At 40.1% G+C, this 25,407-nt stretch overlaps 1 protein-coding gene across 3 annotated transcripts in view; it reads right to left on the reverse strand.

Moving 5' to 3' along the window:
• Positions 1-25,407, reverse strand: part of PARD3B (par-3 family cell polarity regulator beta) — a 1,134,301-nt gene that overhangs the window by 106,815 nt on the left and 1,002,079 nt on the right. For all 3 annotated transcript variants that reach the window (XM_064373118.1, XM_012446125.2, XM_064373119.1), the window contains one exon: positions 6,191-6,270. In XM_064373118.1, coding sequence (XP_064229188.1) covers positions 6,191-6,270 — 80 coding nt within the window. The remainder of the gene's footprint in view (positions 1-6,190; positions 6,271-25,407) is intronic.

Below are 25,407 nucleotides of genomic sequence, written 5' to 3' on the forward strand. Positions count from 1 at the left end.
ATTGCACTCCAGCCTAGGTGACAGAGTGAGACTCTGTCTCAAAAAAGAAAGTCTGGACTTCTATTGATTTCAGAGAAAAGATACATCCTCATGAAAAATCATTACTTATATTGGAAAACAGCACTGTAAAACAAACTGTCAAAAAAGCTTCAGGGGATTTCTTTCCCATAAATTCCTTGTATATAACAAAAATCTATTCTTGGCTAGGTGCAGTGGCTCATGCCTATAATCCCAGCACTGTCGGGGGGCTGAGGCAAGCTGATTGCTTGAGCTCAGGAGTTCGAGACCAGCCTGGGCAACTTAGCAAAATCCTGTCTTTACAAAAAATGTAAAATTTAGCTGGGTGTGGTGGTACGTGCCTGTAGTCTCAGCTGCTCTGGAGTTAGAGGTGGGAAAATGCTTGAGCTCTGGAGGCAGAGGTTGCAGTGAGCCGAGATCGTCCCACTGTACTCAAGCCTGGGCAACAGATGAGACCAGACTGTCCAGCAAGACTTGGGTGCAGGAGGAGGTATTGCTTCAGCGGTGGAAGAAACAAAACAAAAACCAAAAAATCTATCCTCATCTGTAGAGCAATGTATTAAGACTACTATGTACACAACCCTATGTTAGGTTTTGGTGGTGGGTGTAGCAAGTGATGGGTATTAAAAAAAAGGCCCTTATTTCAAGGAATTTATAGTCCAATGTGGTGAACAGGGGCAGCGGAGAATGATAACCTAATTCAGGGTGTTTTTAGGGCACTGGAAAGGTGCTAACCGGATGTTATGGGTGTTTAAAGGAAGAAGAGCCAGGGGAGATGGCATGGATTTTGGCAGGGGGCCTCTGAGGCATCTTGGAGGCAGAAGGAGGGGTTTATCAAAGAGGCAGCTGTAACTGGAGTCACAAGAGTGGGATATGAAGGTTAGGCAGGTACTTTTGGAATTATCATCATAGAGATGGGCACTGAATTGGCAGGAATGGAGGAGACGGCACAGAGAGAATCCACATGGAGCAAAAGGCGGGAAGCAGAATCCGGTGGAAGTTTCAGTGCTGTGGTCAGAAGCCTGGGACAAGAGGCTACAGTGTGAGTGGGTTGAGTGGAAACATGGGGAAAGGAGGGTTGAGAGCAAAGGTCTTTCTTTTTCTCTGACATACAAGAGTCAACCTAATGGAGTAGTCCTGCCACCCGAGTCCTGCTCAGGTATAAGTCCTGGTAGTTGAATGTTCAGCACTGCCCAGTCCTGAGATAACAGGAGTATCTTAGCAGTATCTCTGGATCTCTCCCACTAGCAAATAGGGTGCTGCTGTCATGCCATGTCTGCCCTGGGAGCTAGAGCATCATGCTCCACCTTGCTGGTTAACTTGTCCTGGGTATGGCCTCCACCACTGGAGCAATGCCTACTCCTGCACCCAAGTCTTGCTGGACAGGAGCCCTGGCCTCTTGCCTAGAGCCGAGTCAGCACCCTGTAACTTGTCATAAACTCCCTCTCCTTAGCACTGCTTCTCCTATCATGCCCATTAGCTCAGCTTCTTGCTCACAGCACAGTAGTTTGCTATGTTCTCTTGCTCTTGGCCATCCAGATCCCTGGCCTTGCCTGAGCTGGCGAATCCTGCAGCTTCAGTGAGTCTCCCGGCGTATCCCCATGCAGGGGCTGCTTCCTGTCCTCCACACAGTGGGGACTCCTGGCAAACCGTGCTGCTGAGGTTGTGCATCTACAACAGTAGGCAGGGGAGGAAAGCAACTGGCAAGGGGATTAAAGTTGCTGCCGAGAGAGCGTAGTTGGTGGCTCAAGGTCCCCAAGAAGCCAGGGAGAATGAGCTCTGGTGTGTGGGTTTGCCTCATTACAGGAAGGCACACTTCTTCCCCAGAGATAAAAAAGAGCTAACAATAAAAAATCCTTCAATGCACTATGCAGGCTCTTCACTGAGGGTTTTGCTTGTATTATTGTATTTAATACTCATAACAGCACTATCCCGAGGCTCTAATATCTTCCTCAATTTGCAGATTACAAAACAGAGCCTGGAGCAATTCCGTCACTGCCCAAGGCCACACAGGTGGTAAGTGATGAAGCTGGGGCTACAATCATGGCCTGACTCTGAGCTCAGGCCCTCAGTGCATCCCCTTGGGAAGCATGTGTGAGCGAAGATGCAGGAGTCTGAGCTGCAGGAGCAGAAGTTGAGGGGCTAACGTTGAATGCCTCAAGGTCGTAAAGGAAAGGAAGTGAGGTCATCTCCAGAGACTGGGCTTGGGGAGTTTAGTCATCATCGTAGAACTTAACGGGAGTAGAAAAGGTTGGAATGGCCACTGTGGGATAGTCAGGGGAGTTGACAACATGACTACAAAAAATGCTGGACAGCAGCAGGGACCCAGCTGGTGCTGCCTAACGTGAATTTTGTAGTGGAACCCATGAATGCAGTTTTACGAGTCTCTCCAGCAACCTTTCGCCGCCCATGCACGTAGGACCACAGAAGAGCTGCAGTGCCTTTTGCTCACTCCTTAGGACTCCACACTTGATTATAAGCCCGGAAGAGCAACATCATGCGCTGACGCACGGAGCCATCTGCAGAGAGGAGGATAATGGGATCCCATGGGGCCAGGGATGGGCCAGGTGGAGTGATGGAGGCTTGAGATGGGAAGAGTGGAGAGTTCACTGCTGAAGGGACTGACCGCAAAGAGGCCTGCGGAATCAGAATGGGGCCTGGGAGAGTTTCGAGGGGCTGGCAGGCTGAGTGAAAAAGGAGCCGTTTGCAAAAACACATACATCGATGTTCGCACATCATAGCAACCTAGGAAACAGCCACTTCCCTACTCACCTAGGGTGAGTAATAATTTGTGTCAGGCAAGAATAAAGGAATGCTGATTTTGTTCTGTTTACTACCAAGAAAACTGAGGGCTGTTCAGGCTGGTAAAACACTGGCCCTGGTACAGGCCTGGTGTTTACTAACGACGTTGTATTACAACCATACTCCGCTTTCTAAAACAGCACCCTCAGGAGAAAAGAAGTACAGTCATTTTTCTTAGGAGGCAGAAGATTTAACATTGCTTAACAATAACACTTAACATCCCTTAGCCCTTAGCCTTAGGTAACCTCATAACTACCGAGTGCTGGGAATTGTCTTTTTCCTGTGCTGGCCAGCGCTCGGCCTTTATTTTGTGATGTGTCATTTAGCCTGGCGGCGGGCTGCATGGGCCTGCTTTAAAGATGACAGAGTTCCATGGAAGCACTGGGGGATGCCCCTTGACCAGAGCGCCTCACCTACTCCATGCACTGTGGGGCATTTTCTCTCTGTGTCGATGGCTCCAAATTTGGCATGGAAATCAGTGTTACTGAATTGTTCCTAAAAAGAACCATGAGGCAACGCACAGACAACATAGGAACCCAATCAGTCAGTAGCATATTAAGTTCCCCATAAGGTTGGCCACCGACTTCCTATAGATGGATTTATTCCTATTTTTAATTAAAAATTTAACTCCATGAATATTTCAAAGCTCCCTGCCTCTATGATGAAGAGGGATCTGGTGCCTACAGAGATGTGCTCGCCTCATTCTCCTGGCAAAAGGAGACAGCAGTGGAGCTGGTGTGATTCAATTAAGTGGACAGTGAAATCTCCAGGGGGAAAGACAAGAAAACCAGGGTAAATGTCACTGGCACTCAGAGCAGCATCTGCATACCTCTTCAGAAGCCAGCAGTGCGTCCCTGGCCTCTGCTTTCTGCATCTCGTTAGTTTAATTTGGAGCCCCCCACCCACGGACCAGCGCGCAATGCCTGGGAGGGAGCTTTGCATCTCCTCTTTAGATGTTGAGATGCAGCGGCCCCATTTAAAAGCCACTTCCAGGGGTCCCCCTCGCATTTGTCTGAGCCCTATTTATTCTCCATCACGGCTGCCTCTGGTTACCAGGTAGCTGCAAAGGTCTGTTTGCACGTGCAACTATAATCGTTCCTATCATTGTGTATGTGGGTGAGTGAACATTTTCCCAAAATTATTTCCAGTTTGAGATGCTTCCCTTTCAGCTACAGCTTTATTCTGGGGCTGGCAGAACCTTGTCAATTCACACATTCATAAAGAGCCATAAACAGCATAAATGCATTACCTTTGTCAGAAAACCCACAGCACACTGTTTAATCCTAAAACAGACTTGTTTAGAGTCAGCCATGATTGAGCATTTCAGGGATTATTAGTGAAAACAAGTAAGAGCAGGAAATTCAGAAGACTTTACGTTAATGATTATGAACAGAAGCATTGGTTGCACTACCGTAAAAGGCTGATTTGCTTGACTCCTTTGCTAAGCAGAAGAGTTCTCAGGATGGACTGGGACTGTGCCTCCAGTTTCCATATTCTCAGGGCCTGGTACATACTAGGTGATCACCAGATACATGGTGAATGAATGAATGAGTGAAATTTGTAGAATTTTAAATGCTATTTCTGTGCTTTTGATTTGTACCCCAAAACTCCATTCCTGGACTCTGAGTGCAGATTGGTCGGGAATATATTAAACTGTTTCCAATTTTCCTTTTTTTTTGACCCCCCCCATAAGAACATTCTATTTTCCGTCTGCCTTAACCACAATTTCCATATACTTCAACAGTGAAAGCCAGAAATCTTATATGTAAAACAAATTTTTGGAAACTACTTCCATTTTTAAAATGAAACAAAATATACTCATCTCTTGATTTCGGGAATGGTTCTTGGACCACCCCCCCCCCCCACCTCAGATACTAGAATCCACAGATGCTCAATTCCTTGATACAAAATGGAATCATATTAGTATATAACCTGTGCACATCTTCCCATGCACATTATATCATCTCTAGATTACTTACAACACTGGGTACAATGTAAAGGCTATGTAAACAGTTGTTATACTGTACTATTTACAGAATAATGACAAGGAAAAAAAGTCTGTACATGATCGGTACCATTGTGACTCTTTTTTTTCTTGGATATTTTTGATCTGAGGTTGATTGAATCCATGGATGTGAAACCCATAGATACTGAGGGCCAATTGTACTAAGCCAAGGAAAATAGAAACAGGAAGCTAATCACAAATGAGAAAAACTTATTAGGCAACATCTATTAAAGAAAAGAAAACAGAAAGATAAATAAAACTTTATAAAAGCTTTAAAAATACTGTATTTTGGGTGTCCTGCCTAATCAGGATAAAAATGCTTCTCTGCTAGATTTTAGATTTTATTACTTTTGAAAATAACAAACTATTTATAAGAGCAGATGGTCACTTTGGCTTTGCCCGTTGTAATGTTCAGGGTGTTCATTTTGTAAAATCACACACAGAGGTATAGTCAACATACAATGTCAGTCACTCCATCTCTGACTTGGCACTTTAACAGCTCAGCTTTGATGAAAAAGAAGCTCTACTTGGGGTCTTTCTCCCACTTGCTTAAAAGGCGATATTTGAAAACACTGCAACTTTCTGGCATTAACCTTTCTTTGTTTCTGTTTTGGACCCCACTAATTCTCACACTCTCACCTCACCTAACTCCCATTGTAGCTGGACTGCATGTACTCTTGGAAAACTTCTTCTTTGTCATGTGCTACTGATAGCAGACTAAAATTACTCTTTATCTCACCAATAACAGCCCAAGCTTTTGAGAACTGTATCTCAATTTCAAGGGTGTCTAGTTACAGCATGAGTGGATCACATTAGGCCAGGGTGGCCAAGCAAACTTCTCCCACACAGTTGTTCCTTTCCCCGACGGGGTCTGCGCCGCTCAGAAATATTTACTTATTGCCTTGAGAACAAGGTCAGATTCTAAATCAGGCAAAAACACCTTCCCAAGTTCACATTTCTCTCCTGCTTCTTAACACCCACATGAAACTGCAAGCTTAAGATTGTTCTGCCATTCTCGTGGGTAACTCCCAGGACAGAGGATTTACTATTTTATTGTCTCTAAGCTTGGTGCAGGATGTTCGATACCATTTTTATAGCAATGGCTTAGGATTTCCATTTAGTATCCAATATTCTTGCTGACATGTTCAATTGCAATGATATACTATTTTCTCCCCTTAAAAATAACCCACAAGTGTTTCAATTATTAGCACATTTGTGAAGATGGAACTAGGGCTGCAGCAGACGGCAGTAAGGCAAAACTATAACATATTCCCCATTTCAAAGCCAGATTTCTACTTCATGTAGACTTCTCTAAAGACTTCATTTGTGGGTGAGCTGGAGATGGGAGACCCTTCTGTGACCTACCTGGGTAAGGATGCGTACTGCCTCTCCATCCCTTCAAAGCGGAGGCTGTGTGCATTCCCATCTGGACCCTTTCCAGACACCTGTGGAGAGAAAAGTAATTAGAGATGAAGATCCATTATACACCCTGGTTACTGACAATGCATCTCGAAATTATAATCAGTGCACAAATGCTGCTGCCGCCTGCCAAAAATCAACCACGGAAAAGCAAGCGAGAACTCTGCATCGCTATAGGAATTGATGATCAAGCCATAAACATGGCATTTAACAACAAAGTCACTTCTTTCAAAAAAGGGTCACCGTCAAACTGACTCCCTCATGTCCCCATGCCAGGAATATTCTGTAGGCTGCTAGGCCATTTTCTTCTTCTTCTTTTTTTTTTTTTTTAAAAAAAAAAAAACAAAACAGATTTTAGTTTTTAGAATAGTTTTAGATTTATAAAAACATTGACCAGGTCGTATAGAGACTTCCCATACTTCCTGTACCCAGTTTCCCTCTTATTCCCGCTTACATTAGTATGGCACATTTCTTACAATGAATGAATCGATATTGACACATTATTGTTAACTTATGTCTGTAGTTTATTTAGATTTTTAACTAATGCTATTTTTCTGTCCCTGGATCCCATCTAGTGTTCTACATTTAATTTTCACACCATTATAGTTCCTCCTGGCTGTGAAAAGACCTTATTTTTAAAAGCACCTTTTCTGGCTGGGTGTAGTGGCTCACGCCTGTAATCCCAGCACTTTGGGAAGCCAAGATGGGTGGATGACCTGAAGTCAGGAGTTCGAGACCAGCCTGGCTAACATGGTGAAACCCCATCTCTACTAAAAACACAAAAATTAGCCGGGTGTGGTGATGCATGCCTGTAGTTCCAGTTACTCAGGAGGCTGAGGCAGAAGAATCGCTTGAACCTGGAAGGTGGAGGTTGCAGTGAGCCCAGATCGTGCCACTGCACTCCAGCCTGGGTGACACAGCAAGACTCTGTCTCAAAATAAATAAATAAATAAAAGCACCTTTTCTATAAAACCTTTCTTTACTAACAGGGGTTGGTGACAACCAACTGTCTACTCCACAGCATCCATGACGCCGCCCCCCCACCGTGAACGTTAGTTCTCTCACTTACAAATGGCCATACAGAAGTGATGAACTGTTCTAACTAGAGTTGGTCTTTATTGTTTTTGTCCCTTCCTCTGTATGTCCTGTGTTTACCTCCCTTGGAGTCTTTTCCATCAGCCTCTGAGATTCTAAAGGGCAGTGACTGGCCCCAGTAGGCTTTCAATACTGTGTGTTGGTTTCCTGAATGAATATTATATCTCATCCTTCTGTAGCTATCATACCAACCAAAAACAAGTTGAACACGTAACAGGTATTTAAAAGTACTTGTTGACTGACTGATTCCCCACCTGTTCACCTCGCACTTGGTATCACATGGACAACTCATGTGCTTGCTTTTGTTCTTGGGTAGCCCTCATGCGTGGGCATGGAAGGAGTAAATAGAAAACTTGGACTATTAGGTGGGAGAAAAGAGATTTTGCCAGTAAGCAGGGGAAGTAACAGTGTCAAGGTCAGTAGGGAAAACTTTCCTAGGTGGTACTCAACCACCTGGAAATTATTTTCTTCTTACCCAAAGTCCCAGCTCTCCATAAAACCACCATTCCCTCCCAGCTTGTGCAGAGTGTGTATATGGGGTTGGGGATATCGGGAGAGATGGTGCAAAACAAGTATATACAGGCACTTAGATGATGAACAAAGACTATTTTTGGTGTTTAATTATTGTGGGAGGACCTTTAGAGTGTGCTGTAAAACCTCTTTATATTTCGTCAATAGGTGGAAAAGGAGCCACTGGGGTTATTTGAGAGGGTAAGAGTCCAGTGAGCTACGTAGGTAGGGATGAAGACTGTACATCTTTAAAGCAACCACAGACAGACAGATTGAGAATTCTCTGCACTAGGATAAAAGCCTTGGTTTGAATTTCTCACCTTTTACCAAAACCAGAGGCAAGGATGGTGACAGACAGGGAATAAGAAAAATAGAAAAGACAGGGAAGAAGTGAAGGAAAGAAACATTGTCCTCACCCATCTAAGGTTTGCTTTCTTGTGTGTGTAAAAACTGTTTCTTACGGAGAGAGAATTCCTGCGAATACTAACACTATGCTGAACGTTATTAATTGTGGTTATTGGAAAATTACTATGCTTATGTATCTCTAGTATAGCTCTGGACATTCCAACTGAGCTTTTTATTGCAGCTATAAAGTTCCAAGTTAATAGTTTTAGCACTGTTATACAGAACTGTCCTGGCATAATGATAATATCACTCAGTATTCTGTTGCCTTGAGGAGACCACATGCCTGTTGCTGTTCTGGTGCCTTGAGGAACAGATTATGTGTGTATATATATACACACATAATTATATGCATTATAATATATGATTATGTATATACATACATACAAATAGACAAATATATATAAAATATACGAATATACATATAAAATTCATATATACATGTATTTGTATATTTTATATGTATATATGTATATTTGTATGTATATATGTATATTTTTATATATATGTGTGTATATATATATAATATATATACACACACCTATTAAATATACCTAACAGCATATAAGGTTCTATGAAATGTAAGGTGATCCTTATTCTTAAGGGATTTTCTCTCTCGTTGGGAAAACAGCATTAGAAATGAAATAAGAATGATATAGGACAATGTATTACAAAGTGCCATTCAGGATGTCATCAGCAATGGCACAGATGAGGCCTGGGGGTGTCAGGAAAAACTCCATGGAAGTTCCAGAACTTGGGCCAGGCTTCAAAAGATAGGCAACATGCTTGCATGTAAAAAATTATTCTGTCCTTCACTAATTGTGTATATCTTTGTATGTTTCTCCATTGATATTGCAACATCATTAATGCAGTCATTCACTGTATTCAAAGCAATGAAGAACTACAGCCCCTCTTCTCATGGAAATAGGCCTGCCAACAATTATGGTACAATGAGATCACTGTGGAAGTCTGAGGAAGGAGGCAGTGGGAGTCTGCAGGAACGGATACCAAAGTCCACCTGGGAGAGCTGAAGACAGCATCATGTGGGTGTTGAAGCTCCATCTCAAACCTAAATGTGAATGAGGAGGAGTGTTTCTAGGGCAGTATGGTGTAGGAGTAGTAGGATAAGGCATTCAAGTAAAGAGAACAAAAGTGAAAAACCATGGAGGCGTAACAAAAGCACTGTGTTTTCAGGGAATTTGAAGATTTGGGAAAGGTGGAAACAGGGTATGAAGAAAATACTATCAACTAGCAGCTATACTACTGGTGCTACTATTGTGGCTTTTACTGTTACCACCACTGTAATTTTTAAAAAGAAACTAGTTTTTAGAGCAGTTTTAGGTTCACAAAAAAATTAAGAGGGTGGTATATAGATGTCCATATAGTCCCACCCCAATGCATGCATAGCCTCCCTTATTACCCGCATTCCCACCCGTGTGCTACAGTTGTTACAACTCACTAACATACATGGACACATTATAACCACTAAGAGCCTATAGTTTACATTAGGGCTTTCTCTAGGTGTTGTTCATTCTATGGGTTTGGACAAATGTATGACGACATGTATTCATCATTACAGTATCATACAGTGTATTTTCACTGCCATAAACATCTTAAATGCTCTGCTTTTTCATTACTCCTACCCCCAAGTCCTGGTAACCACTGATCTTTTTACCTTCTTCATAGTCACTTCCAGAGCATCATATAGTTGGTATCGTACAGTATGCAGTCTTTTCAGATTGGCTTCTTAGTAATATGCATTTGAGTTTCCTCCTTGCTTTTTCATGGCTTGATAGCTCATTTCTTTCCAAGGCTGAGTAATATTCCAGGGTCCAGATGTAGCACAGTTTATTTAGTCATCCACCTACTAAAAGACATCTTGGTTGCCTCCAAGTTTTGACAATTATGAATAAAGATGTGAACATTTTTGTGCAGATTTTTGTGTGGATGTGTTTTCAATCCTTTGAGTAAATACTAAAAAAGACAATTGCTGGATCACATGGTGAGACAATGTTTAGTTTTGCAAGAAACCATCAAACTGTCTTCCAAAATGGCAATGCCATTTTGAATTCCCACCACAATTCAATGAATGAGAGTTCCTGGTGAATGAGAGTTCCTGGTGTTCCACTTCCTTGTCAGTATTTGGTGTGGTCAGCATTCCCAATTGTAGCCATTCTAATAGGTGTATAGTCATATCTCATTGTTGTTTTAATTTGCATTGCCTTGATGACGTGATGTAGAACATCTTTTCACATGCTTCGTTGCCATATATGTATCTTCTTTGGTGAGGTATCTGTGAGGTCTTTGGCCCATTTTTTATTTTGGTTATTTTCTTATTGTTGAGTTTTAAGATTTCTTTCTATATTTTGGATACTTCATTATCAGATGTGTCATTTGCAAACTTCTTCTCCCAATCTGTAGCTTCTCTCCTCATTCTCTTGACAGTGTCTTCCACAGAGCAAAAATTTTTTAATTTTAATAAAGTCCAGCTTATTAATTTTCTCTTTCACAGATCATGCCTTTGGTCTTATATCTAAAAAATCATCCTCAAACCCTAGGACATCCAGATTTTCTTGTATTTTATCTTTTAGGAGTTTTGTAGTTTTAAAAATTATTCTTGCCACAACATGGAGGGTTCAGTGAAGGTCTGAGCCAGAAATGGTAAGAGCGTAAACTAGAGGGCTTTTCAAAGGGTGAAGACAAGAGAGTATCATTAGGATTTCAAAGAGGTAAGATCAATGGGATTGACTGTGGGTTAAAGGGAGTGATGTATTTAGAGTAATGCCCAAGTTTCTGAGCTTAGCAACTACATGGTTTTGGTAACACTCACCAAGATGGGAATAAATAAAGAACAGCTTTGGGAGTAGAGGTGGGAGGAGGGAATATTTAGATGTATTAAACTTAACTTGGGACATTCAATGGAGATATTTGATAGTTGAGTATAATGGTTTGCAACTTAGAGAAGTCTGGACTAGAGATGTAGCATTGGGAAATGTTCAGCATAGAGATGGTACCTGAAAGCTTGGCAAAGAATGCCCAGGAAGAGTCTATAGGGACCAAATAAAAGAAAAGACATGCAATGAGAAGAGAGAAGAACACTAATACTATTCTTAAGAATACTGTCATTTAGGGGGTAAGCCAAAAACATTGAACCCAGAAGGAAGTCTGAGGAAAAGAAGTTGGTTCAGAAGAAAACCAGGAAAGTGTATTGTTGTAGAAATCAAGAAAATAATTCCATGAAAGAAGTGATCCACAGTGTCAAAACAGTCAAGAGCTTCAGTAAGACAGGGACTGTGGTGTATACTGTTAGTGCACTTCACTCAATCCACCCTTCTGGTAGAGTGTCATCTTGAATTACAGAGCCTCTAAAGCTATAAAATACCTTTCTCTGGATTCCCCTGCAGCCAATGTACTGGCCTGGTTTAAGTTAGGTCATAACGTTTGGGAAATAGAATTGAGGCAGTGGCCACATTTCTACTATTTATTATGGCAAGAATGACTAAATGAGAGGTATGCTTGGTTTTCCTGTGGCAGCTTTAGTGGCTGTAATATTGCTAGTTTTGGGGGTGAAATGTAACTTTTATAGTTGGTTTTAGAATTGGTGGCAGGAGAGATGGCTTCCTGATTGTGGAACCTTCCTAATCACGGTGGCTCCTGATATGAGCATTGTGGCTCCATAGCCTAAAACTTCCTACATAGAAATGGCAGCAGCTCCCCTGGTAGCTCAGTTCTGCAGTGTGGCTTGGAAAATCATTCCTGAAAGCTTATCCAAGAATTTTTTTTTCTTTAACCTCCTTTATGGTTCTATAAGCTCATTACTATGGTGTAATAAATTTATTCTTTCTTAAGCAACAGTATATACTGTTATCTGCAACTGAACAGTGACCACTATACAGTCTGCAAAAATATTTTTTGGAACTGGCAATGAGATGGTGATTGGTGCTTTATTGAGAGTGATTTTGGTGGACTGACAGGGAGAGAAAGCCAGACTCTATGGTGCTGAAAATCATTTTCTAATAAATAAACAACCACTGACTGTACTATCTTATGCTGTCATGCTTACGGAATGGGATTAATACTTTCAAATACGTAAACATATGTTAGTGTCTCCTAGGTAGAGTAACATGTGAAGTAATATAGGATGTAGAGATGAGAAAAAGTCCTCTCCCTCAGGGACACAATGTTAGTTAATGAAAAAGATGGGGATACATTTCTGTTCCATTATTTTTTAAAAAATCGATTTAATCATTTTTTTCTCCCTTAAATGATTATTGTGAAAAACAAACACATACATATTTTAATGGCATATAGAGCTATTTTCTCTTCTATTTATTATTGACATTTGTGTATGCTATTAAATATATTTAAAAACATGATTTTTAATGGCTATATATCTCATTATATGGATAAATTATAATTTATGTAATCTACTTCTATAATTTGATCAATTTTTAATATCCTGGTTAGAAATGGTGGCAATATAGATTAGTGTGTTAGGTACAAATATTCCTGCAAAGAGCTGCAAATGGAGGATAGGAAATTGCAGAGAGAGGGTTGCTGAAGGGAAGCCAATTATAAGAAGTTGTGGTTAAGTCCTTAGGAAGTCAGACGACTTAAAGAGGGAGTGAGGGAGAGAAAACAGACACAGGCATTTATAAGCTCACTTCTCATTTTTCTCTGTGCTCAAAAAGGCTCAGAAATATTCCTGCTTGAAGAACTCCTTATTAGGTAATTTCCCTCATCACAAAAAAATAAGGTCAGCAGCTTCCATCCAATTAATTTTTTTAAATCCCTTTATCTTACTGGGTATCATGCAGTGTTTTTTTTTTTTAAATGTAATGACCTAAATATATGTCTGATAGAAACAATCTTGACTTAAGCCATAACAGAAACCCTGTCTTTTACACAACAGTGTAACGTTAGAACTTACGCCTAGATTTGGGGCATATTTATCTTTCTGTTACTGATACAGCCCAGGAAGTGAAACTTCAGAGAGCTTATTCAAAACAATTTAAAGTGCTCATACCTTGGTGCGCCTTGCACGTGGTAACCCTCTTTGGCTGGATTATGACAGCCTGTGACAAGCCTATCAGGAGGGCTTGGTGTTTGGAAGGAATGTTGAATTAATGTGCTTTTAGTCCATGGGAGTTCCCCCAATTTCATTCACTCAATGCCTGCTGCCGGCTGGGGTGTTAAGAGCCTTGTTTAAATAAAGCTATTAGTCTTTTCTCTACAAAAGCAAAGAGCTTGCTGCTTACATTCAGGGTTCCTTAAATTAGTATGTATTTCTAGCCTGCATTGCTAGAATCAGCAGTTTCATAAAGCAATATACTAAAGAGGCCATTTAACCTCCCAGTATTCCCCATTTGTAGATTAATGGCAGAGGAGAAGATATAATGCCTTTTCAAACATTTTTTAACAATTCATTAAAAATAAAAGAATAAATTACACAAGATTTTTCTGCAACTGTCTGCTGATGAAAAGCGGAAACAATTCAAAATTAACATGTTTTCCAGCTTCTATAGGTTAGGACACATTTTTGCCAATCTTGTAATTTATGTTCTCTAAGCCAATTTTCCTGAGGAAATTTAAAAGCTGCTGTGATGGAGAGGCCAAGCAAAGTTGCAATACGGCTTATTCACCTATATATAACATCCTCATTTACAAATATGTCTTACTTAGATCCATTACCAAAAAATGGGTTTCATGCTGCCAGACACATCACAAGATTAAGATGCAAAGTATAAAAATTTAGATGCCATTTTAGGAAACATGCCTTTCATTTCAAGTTGGTATCATGACAGATATTTTTGAGTAGTGTTCCACATTTCCAAAAGCTTTCTTCTAATTCCATTGCTCTTACCTAGTTACAGATTTCACTGGAAGATGTTAAAGGAATCAACACAAAAAAAACTTCTAAAAAGTTATAAACTTGGTTTTCTGTATCTTCTAATATTAAGACATTTTGCCTAAATACTGTATGTTCTAGGGAAACTCAGGGAAATGCTCTATTTAAACAAAAGGAAACTCATCAAAATAAGATGTTTAATTATGTATCTTTGGCAATGCGTGGTATATTATGCCTGAGCTATGCATTTACAAATATGCTATCCAGAGAGGCAAAAGAACACACACTCATTCAAACTATTATTTCCGAAGTGTTCATTTTCTGGAATTTGATTTCAGTAATTTTGTCAAATAACTAAGTACTTAGCTTATAGACTAGTCTAGAACATCTGCTAGTTTAAAAAATACAGCACATAAAATATTTAAACAATAACTATTGGGTAAGTCTTTTAACCATTCTGTACCTACATTTTCCTCCCTTGTAACATGTCAGGGTTAAAACAGAAATCCTTAAAGTCCCTTATAACCTGTGCCTGTGTACATTTATAAGAGTTATCTTGCATCATTTCCACATTTATGTTGACCACTGTCACCTCATCAATATAGTAATGGTATATAGGCACAGGATGATTTTATAGCAGAATGACAAAGAGAGGAAAACAATCTGCAAATTATGAAATTATAAAGTTTTTATTGAGATTTAAGCATGAATTCTTAGGAGAGCACCATCCAAGTACTAGCTGCATGCACACTGGGGTGTGGGATCTTAATAACCTGAACTATCTCTGTTATGATTGTCTTAGCAGAAAATAAAATCAGACGTCTCCTGCCAGCTCTGTTTGTGTCTAGGCCTAAGATACAGTTACCATAGAAACTATGATTGTGGATACAATTTTACAAATTTGGCTTCATCTATCAGATGCACTTTGTGTGTGTATGTGTGTGTATGTGCACGTGTGTGTATGTGCCTTTGCCAACAAGCTTGAAAAGCAAACTCTGGCTCTATGTCTTTAATTAAAGAGCCAGACACCGTTCCTCATTTCCTTTCCCCCATCTGTCTACCTACAAATAGAGATATTGTAACACTGGCTAAAATGTAAACTCATACTTGAAAAAAGACAAATGTCTGAGGAAAAGAAAGAAAAAAGGTATTAGGAAAAGCATTTCCTAAGAAATTTGTCACCTGTCCTGTATTCTCCAGGAGCAGAGTAAACAGGAATTTGATGTAGTCTTAGTGACATTAATCACTAGATGCTAATCTCTAGTACTTACTAAATCTGGTTTCTAATTGTTTCATGAATGTATTACACGAGTAATTTCCTCCTTGATGTCTTGTTGTACACTCTGTGTCAGTGTTATTTACTCATCCCAAAAGAAACAATGCCAACCCTCAAAATATGTTCAATTCTTAAATGATACAATAGTTTATATTATTTCTTAGGGGTTTATACTATTCCTTTTAGCTGATAAACTCTATAAAGCATATTCATCGACCAAGCTCACTAGCATATTTTAGGTATACTTGCATTTATAAAGACTAAACAGATACGGAAAATATTCAGCTTTTCCAAATGTTTCTTTTTTCTACTTCAGCCAATGGGAAGTTCTGCTGATTTCCATTTACAGTTACTAGAAAGAAAAGACTCCCTGGAACATTCCAGCATCAGTATCATGAGTTACAATCAATGCTACCATTTCCCTCTCTGCCTCATTTCACACATGAGGAAATGACAGTTCAGAGATCGTCAAGAGACTTGCCTAAGGGTCATGCGGTGCAAAGCCAGGATTTGAACTGACATGTGTCCGACCCCAGAGCCACATTTCTCCCCCTACAATGCTGCTTATATGTTGGCGGTGACCATTAGAGTTACTGTCGCTCTGTTTCCTAAATGAAGAAGTGAGATGAAGGACCTGAAAGTTCAAATGAACCTATGGTGGTGATGGGATGGGATATGTGAAACTGTCTGTGACTCTCTGCAAGTATTCTGAGTGTGTTTGTGGTCTTCAAAGCCTATTACTGAACTCCAATTGCCTAGTCATATTTATTTCTTATAGCTGGAGGCATTAATTTTTGTATATATGTTAATTTTTGTTACAGCAAAAGTGTTTTCTGATAAAGAGATATGTGTTCTAAAAATAGCCTGGTTTATGTACAGTTTTTTTTTTCAGTTATTCATACATGGTATCAGTCTATTAATTTGGTTTACCTAAGATCTCAGATTGTAAGTTTCCTGAGTGCTAAGACAATGCTTCCTTTTTGTATCATTGTATTCTCAAGGCCTGGCATATCATCTTTCTATCACCCTGCTCATTGATATTTACCGAGCCAATGATATAGAAGTCTCAAACATATACTCAGTGGAAGTTAACAGAAAGAATGAATCAGACTCCATGCTAGATTTTTGAGACTATTAAATTGTAGAACAACCTATCAAATTGTAGAAAATATATTATCAAAATGTTTTCAAGGGAGCTTTACCTTCATGACATCTGTTTTATGGTTATGCCTTATTAAGACTGCCACTTATGTTTACATAGGCCTGGATTTTCATATTCCTTATAAAATAAAAAATAAACTATAAATATACTAACAATTTAGATTTGAACTCAGATCTGGAATATAAATAAAAATCATTTGGAATCTGAATTATGTAATTGCTTAGCATGAGGAAAAGATTCCTATGAGCTCTAAGTAACAGTGGACTAGGAGAGGAGCCATATACAATAGGATGAATTACTGAGCAGGCTGCACATGACTACCGTTGGACAGAATGGCTACCTCAATATGCGGTGCTAACTGGAGTCACAACATTATCAGACCTGTCTTACCATTTACTGCTGGAATCAGACAGGCATTTCCCCCAAATTTATATTAACCAAATGATTTTGTGATGACTGCAGCAGCTGAGTTCAAATTCTAGGAAGATGAATGAAAACAGTTTGAGGAGAAAGGAAAAACTGAACAGATAACCTTTTTGAAAACCGATGTTCTTATGTCAAAACCTGGTTTGGAAAACCAAACCATTATGCACACATACACACAAACACAAACTGTTGAAGAGCTTCTTGTTAACTAGTGAAAAAAACTCACCTCTTAGCTGGTATGCAAGGCCTTTAGTAACCCACTGCAACCTAACTTTCCAGCTTTATTTTGTCCTTTTTATGTGTGCTCAATGATCTTATTGATCTTATGAAGAGTTTTATGGATCCCAAACATGAATTTTTTTTTTGTTTGTTTTGTTTTGTTTTGTTTTTGAGACAGAGTTTTGCTCTTGTTGCCCAGGCTGGAGTATGATGGCACAATCTCAGCTCACTGCAACTTCTGCCTCCCGAGTTCAAGTGATTCTCCTGCCTCAGCCTCCCAAGTACCTCCACGCCTGGCTAATTTTATATTTTTAGTAGAAATGGGGTTTCACCATGTTAGCCATGCTGATCTGGAACTCCCGACCTCAGGTGATCCCTCTACCTCGGCCTCCCAAAGTACTGGGATTACAGGCATGAGCCATGGTGTCTGGCCAGCCAAACGTGTGCTTTTTTGCCCATAGCAGGACATCCGTTTCTTCAGTTTTGGTAGCTCTGCGTATCGTCAGGTTATTGCCATAAACCTGGCAGGAGCTTAGTAAATGCCGATTGACTGATTAATGAAACAAAAAATATTGCTTGGATTGGGTATATTCATTGCCACAAAGGGACAAAAACAGGTGGAAAAAGTAGTGGATAAAATAAAATAGGGCCAGGCACAGTGGTTCACGCCTGTAATCCCAGCCCTTTGGGAGGCCAAGGTGAATGGGTCACTTGAGGCTAGGAGTTCAAGACCAGTCTGGCAAACATGGCAAAACTCTGTTTCTACTAAAAATACAAAAGTTAGCCATGGTGGTGGCACATGCTTGTATATTTTCAGTTACTTGGGAGGCTGAGGCAGGAGAATTGCTTGTACCCAGGAGGTGGAGGTTGTAGTGAACCAAGATCGCACCATTGAACTCCAGTCTTGGGGACAGAGTGAGGCCTGTTTAGAAAAGAAGAAAAATAGATTCTGTGAGCATTAAAACACTCAAACAGAGAAGGGAGCCTGGAAAAAGGGGTGTAGATAGGGAAAGAGAAGAAACAACTCAGAGAAACAGAGAAAAGTTGTAAAAGAGAATGGAAACTATGAAAACAAGCTAGATTATGGCAATCTACTCTAAATCTTGGCATATAGGTAATTTCTGTCCTAAATTTCTTTCCATTAATCAAATTCATGGATCAATCAGAACACTTCATTCCTCCACCAGCACAGGCAACACAGACTTTCCTCTTCTTATTAGAAGTATATATAACATCTTACTTTCAATGTCTTTAAAATGTGATTATTTCAAGTCAACATTTAAAGGTAGATTTGATATAATCACTTAATTGGCATTGATTCATCTACACAGAACTCATTACTGAATCCTTCAATTTCACCAATACAGTTTCCTTCCAAATTATCTTTTATCTAGATGCTGGAAGTGCAAGTCCTGTGAAAACTTTGCCAAAATTAAAAGCTTTTAGATTTCTAATGCTGGCTAGACACAAACCCATGGAAGATTGTTGAAGAATAATGCATGCTTGCCAACTGCCAGATATGACTGCTTTTCGCATAATTAATGTCATTCTTGCCGCTCAAGTACCATTTCCATCCTCTAATAATTTGCACTAATAGAGGAAGTTTCTGCAATAATTTGTGCATCCTGCAAAACCACCATGGCTTCTATACACCTTTTAATCAAAATAATGACAACGGGTGACGGGGGCTGGTTAGAGATATTACTGCAACCCCAGGCTGCATTTGCTTTGTCATTGTTTTCAGTCTCAAAAACCTGTCCAAAGGGCTCACTGCACTGACTGCGTCAATTAGACCTTGGTGCTTTGATTTCAATAGCATTGAACCAAATTAATTTATACCCAGACAAGAAAAATATATAGAATGAATGTGTTGGACAATTCATCTACCAAAAAAATGTGAAAAGAGAGTATTTTTTAAAAAGCAAAACCAAAAGATGAGCAGATGCAAATATAGGCCGAGGTCCCGTGAAATATGATAATTGTAAAATACTTTAAGCTGCAGCTTCCAGTAAGAGGAGGTGATAGACCAGCTGCAAATCATAACCTCAAACCTGCCAATTCATGCTAGTTTTTTTTTTATGCTCTTGCAAAATCAAGAACTCTGCTTGGGATATAAAATTATGCAAATATACAGCAAGCAACAACAACAACAACAAAAATCATCCCAAGCGTCTTATATGAGCCAAGACATGGATACAGCATGATGGTGCCGCACGACTCACGTGCCGTGGAGGAGGACACAGGGTCCACGATTAACTGGGTTTCTAGGAACCCTCTCCCAGACTTCCCTGTAAGCTGAGTAGTGATACGAAAATGAGGAAAGTTTGGATATAAGGAGAGAACCGCTGAGTCTTTTCCCCTCTGTTCCTGAGTTGCTTTCGAACTAGTGAAAGGCTACATCAAAGCCTCATTCTTCTTTGGCTAAGATGGCTTTGAAAAAACTTCACCTGAGTCACATCTAACTGCACTTGGCTGCTCTGTGAAGTCCACCTAGTGGAGATCTGAGGATGCCACTTGAGCAGAACACGTTTGCTCTGTGCAGTGACCTGGGGGAGGTGTGGGGTTCAAGTTTGGAGACTGTGTTCAGTGATCTGATTAAAGCTTCAGAACTGGATAGCTAAGCTACTGAGGAAATAATACAAAGGATATTGCAGTGTGGGTTTTAGTAGCCATTGTTAAAATAAAAAACAGCTGGTCATCAGTTGTGACAGCTGTGCTGCTACTTCGTGAGCAGTGTGGCAGGCACTGGGGAAAGGACAGAGTGACCAGCAAGGGGGCAATGGCTGGCTTTGAAGCTTGGATGCTGATGGGCCCCTTACCACGGACTTGGTGGGGCTGTGCACACACCTGCTCTACAGGATGATACCTAAAAGGTCAAACTGATATTCAAACTACCTGTCCTATTTTTAAAATGTGCCTGCGGTCTAGTTCCTAAATACGTATTAAATGAGTGATAGAGCATCAGATACTATATTCATACAGGGTTTTGCAATGATCAAAGTATGTTCTCAGACATCATCTGACTCAATCCCCAACACTACCCCGTCCAGGACAAAGACAGTTGTTGTGAATTCCTTGTACGACTATTTCACTCAAAGAGAATGACATGGCAGGGAGGGTAGATCAGACAATCCTAAAAGCGACGTCATTCCTAATGTGTGTCTGATCCCAGTATTAATTAATTCTAACTGGAAACTGCATGAAGAGTCTCTAATTGAACACCCGGAGGCAGTGATCTCAGGCCTGCACACAGTGTGGTGTAGTGGTTAGGGACACTTACTAAGGAACAGATTACCTGGGTTTGAATTCTGGCTCTACCACTTACTGTCTTTGTGATCTTGAGCAAGTTAACTTTTGAACCTCATTTCTTTCACCTGTAAAATGGGATTAATAGTAACTCAGACGATTGTTGTGAGAATTAAATGTCTGAAGCATATAAATCACATAGTACATCTCACACATAGTCTACTATATGTCAGTAAATCTTCCTTCTTACTATTGTTGCTGTAGTTACATTGAACTTGACCTTTCTATTGGTTAAAAAACAAAACAAAACAAAACCACTTGGAGAAAATTTCTTCCCTACCCTATAGAATTCATTTCCATGAACCCTCTGAGCAGATCTGAGCTAATGGAAGCTTCTTCACCGATACTATTCTAAAAACGGTATTGAGAAAGAGAGTGAAGAGAGAGAAAAGAGAGAGAGACAGAAAAAGAGGGAAGGACAGAGAGAGAACTCTTGCTTTCTCTTATCAAAGTGTCTGTTTTCTACACTATATGTATACAAGATGAGTGGCTAGAATAATATGACACATTTAGAAGGATGATGTGGGGGTGTGTGTGTGTGTGTGTACACATATGTAACATCTACTGTTGCTTACAGAAACTACTCAATGCCTAGAGAAAAGTCTAATTCTTGAGCATGACATCCAAGCCTTTCACAATCTACTATCATCATTGTCATCCTCAGTATCATCACCCTTTATCTGCATACATTCTCACATTTGCTTAACGTTTGTTCAAGCTTTTTCCTCTTCCCCTCTCTTCCATCACCAGGACCTCTGAGAATCCTGTCAGACAGAACTATTACTTTTTTATTTTCTGGGAGCCTACAGTATGTCTTTGTAAATAATAATTATCTAGACAGTTATAAGGAGGTGGTTTGTGTTTTTGTTTTTCCTTTTCTGTTGGACCATCAGTGCTTTGAGTACAAATAATCCTGCTTTATTCATTCATCTTTGTAATTCTTATCTAACACATATTATATGCTCAATAAATGATTAAAAGAATAAAGCATCAACTAAATGAAGAAAGTAATCTTGAAGGTGAGACGTAACATAGGCAAGCAGAGAAACAAGTAACCCTAAACTACCCACCGGAAACAGACTTGGATTATCCTACCCGGGCTACCTCAAGGTGCTATTAGCAACTGAATGCAATGCTCCAATTCATGTGGGAACATTAATTCTACTGAATGAAATCAAGAAACAGTATTTGTGATTTAGGCATTTAACAGTGCAAATATGAAATATGGATTTTATTACACGATTGAACAGTTTGGGATCATGCATAAATACCAGGACCATGTGTGTATAGTCCTAAGTGACTGGAGGACGGAGGAATGACAGTTGACTTCCTTCCCAGGGTACAACAGGTTGTATGCACAGGTACAGAGTGAGTCTACTTCCACCTACTGACCTCAGCCATTCTGCTATAGGTCCCTTGGTGAGTTTGCTGAAATGAATACAACCCCTAGATTTAGCCCTGCAGTCTGGCAGAAGGCCCCTGCACTGTGTTTTTAAGTTTGAAAGCATCCTCAGTGTCTATGTTCAGAGAGAGGCTCATCCAAGTGCAGTTCTTCCAGAGAAGCAAAGGTACAGAGTCTGAAGGGGAAGCATTATGTAGCAAGGGGTCAGCAGACAGGAGAAACAAAGAGAAAAGAGGAAAAAGAAACCAACATTCACCATTATTGCTTCTCAGCAAAGAAGCTAAATCCCAACTTTGGCAGCTAAGCAATTGAAATTCTGGTTGAGTGTCATTTATATGATATCCCATCTTTAAGGAGAAAAATGTTTATCTACTTACTTCAGGGTCTATTCATTATGCCCCAGTATAGCTTGAATGTTGAGCAGAAAGCAACACCTATTTATTATCTAGTACTGTTTTGCACTGCTTTAGTGGGCTCAGAGAATTGTGAGGTGATTTACAAACATTAGTCTGTTACTCTTAACATCCCTAAGAGGTAGGCAAAAGAACATATAAGGATCTCTACTCATCAATGTAATGAAATTAAGAAAAGTGAAAATTTAGGATGAATATTGCAAAGAACTTCTTATGGTATAATCCATTAGGATGAGGGATAATTTCCCAGGGGGAGTTGATTTATATGTTAGAAAATGTACAACACCCATTCATAATGTATTCGTGACAGATGTAATGCCATGCCCATCTATAAATCAGATTTACCTTCTGTTTGAAGCCCCAGAACCCTTCCTACTGAAGGCTATCCCCAGGGGCACTGACCTGAGATGTTTCAGATCTAAAGGGCCCAATCACTAAAAATTTTCCATCTCGTAATTGAGTTTTGGTATGGAAAATATCACCAGCAGTAATCCAAGTCACTTGGAAGGAAGTAGAAAGAGTTACATTCCTGAATTTGTCCATTGGCCTAATACAGTCTAGGGGACAGGTATCTCTGAGTATCTTCCCCAAGGGTCATGTGAAACTCACTTTAACTTTGCAGACAAGCAACAGTGCATAAATTATACTAACAACCCACAAGTGAGTTACTGATCAGATGAAGATCACTGAATTTAAACTTACAATGTTCACAAGGGAAACATCATTTTCAATTTGAGAGTCTACCATGGGGAACAACCCATCCAAACAGAGTGGGTAGAATCATCCTTCCTTAGGAGCAGAGATCAAACACCATAACTCACAGCAAAACTCAAGTGAGTGGGAGCAGGAGAATGCACTGCTGTGGAAGGAATAGGAATGGAGCCTCTTTCACTATATTCCTGGGAACACAGGAACATGCGGTTCAAAAGTTAATCAAATCATTTCTTAAAAAATCAAAATTCAATTCCACCTCCATCATTTTCAATAGCACACAACTCAGCTAAGAGACACCACACACTTGTTCCATCTCACCATTCTCACTCAATGAGAATTCAAATACCTGCTCATAGTTAATACCTTTAAAGGTATTAACCTCCACCCCCTGCCATTTCCCAGATACTTTTGAAAAACCAAACTGCAAGAACCTATGAAAAGAGAGTGAGCTTATTCAAGGTTTCTAGATCCACTCCAATTTTCATTAGGCCTGCTGCCACATTTTTATTAGACTCACCTTGATTACTTCTCAGTCCTACCCTGGGTGAAGGCAATACAGCACCATTGGCATGTTTATAATCAGAAAGGAGAAAACACCAGGAAATGCAATTTGGGGTATAATTCTCTACTAGTAAAGCCCCTAAGAAAAATGATCCCACACTTTAATGTGTTTCTAATTACTAATTTCTGTGAGTTATTGAAATCAGGGATCCTCAAAATGGGAGAGTTTGGCTACTGCCTGAGGAATTGCAGCAAAGCAGAGAGCACAGAGCCACCTTGCACAGAAAAAGGAAATTATAAAGGTGACAGAATGAACTCACTACCACATAGGAAGAGAAATCTTTTGCTGGATAATGTCTTCAAATACCTGTTCTTTGAGTGAGATATTATTTAAATACTGTGATTTAAAGAGACCCATTAAATCAATATTTTCAGAAGCAAATATACTTCTTATGCTACAAACAAATATCCAAATAATTGTATTATTATTGTGTGCAGTTTGAAACAGAATACTCACTTACAGATTACAATGAAGAACACTGGCCCTGCTATGTCGTGTATCCCATAACAGAGTTGTAAACTGCTGTTAGTACATCTCTAACGATGGTTTAGTTTTGAAACGTCCTATGACATCTTTTGGCATGGAGAAAGAACATAAATAGTCTGATGATCACCACTCTGCTCCTTCCCTACTTGTTGACTGGGGCCAACTCTGAGGCACAGTTGCACAAGCATGGAGTATGTGTTAAAGGAAAGACTGGGCTTGGATGTCTGTGATGTACATGATTAGTGGCTGTTGTCACTTCTTTCCATTACTGCAGAGTTTGCAGTGGGAATAAGCCATGGTATCCTCTGGTGGGAACATGAGAAGGGAGCAGAGCAGATTTGATTATGGGGGCAATATATCTACACAGTAGATGAGGAGCTAAGAGAGATGCATGAAAGAACTCCATTTTACTCTGTATACACCCTTCTGTAGAGTGAAAACTCATGTATCCCAATTTTGAACAAATTTGTGAATATGATAGCCTCTGGTTTTGGCAGTCTGGAATGAAATCATTGGCCATCTCTCCTGAAAATCACTCTCTAGAGCTGGGCCATAAGAAGAATACAGCCAGGCTAATGCCAATTGTTTTTATTTTTTTCTAAGCATGAGGCATATGTATCATCTATGCATCTTAGAAAATTAGAAATAACAACTATGGGTAAGAATGGTTAGGCCGGGTGCAGTGGCTTATGCATGTAATCCCAGCACTTTGGGAGGCTGAGATGGGTGGATCACTTGAAGTCAGGAGTTCAAGACCAGCTAGGCCACCAAGGTGAAACCCTGTCTCTACTAACAATACAAAAATTAACCGGGAGTGGTTGTGGGTGCCTGTAATCACAGTTTCTTGAGAGGCTGAGGCAGGAGAATAGCTTGAAGTCAGGAGGTGAAGGCTGCAGTGAGCCAAGATCACGCCACTATACTCTAGCACCCTAGCCTGGGCGATACAGCAAGACTCTGTCTCAAAAAAAAAAAAAAAAAAAAGAAGAAGAAGAAGAAGAAAAAAAAAAGGTTAAACAGAGTAGATTCCATGAAACTCCAGGTGACTGGTTCTGATCCAGCCACCTCTCTGGCCTCTGTCCACTGCCCCTCTCGCTGCTCACTCTCCTCTCTGCTCCTCCAGCTTCCCAAGCATCTTGCTCCCTTAGCCTTCTCTGACCACTTTATAGAAAACAGCGTGCCTTTCCCAGCCCCTTAGCCCAGCTTTATAGTTCATCATCATTATCATGGCCTGATATTTACTCTTTACTTGTTTATTGTCTCTCTTTTCACAAACATAAACTCCATGAGAACAGGGACTTTGTTTTCTTTCCCTAGCACCAAGACCAGTCCCTTGAAGATATTC

Source organism: Aotus nancymaae, unplaced genomic scaffold (assembly GCF_030222135.1).
Source record: "Aotus nancymaae isolate 86718 unplaced genomic scaffold, 86718_ANA_hifiasm-v0.15.2.pri h1tg000008l, whole genome shotgun sequence".
Classification (NCBI taxonomy): Eukaryota; Metazoa; Chordata; class Mammalia; order Primates; family Aotidae; genus Aotus; species Aotus nancymaae.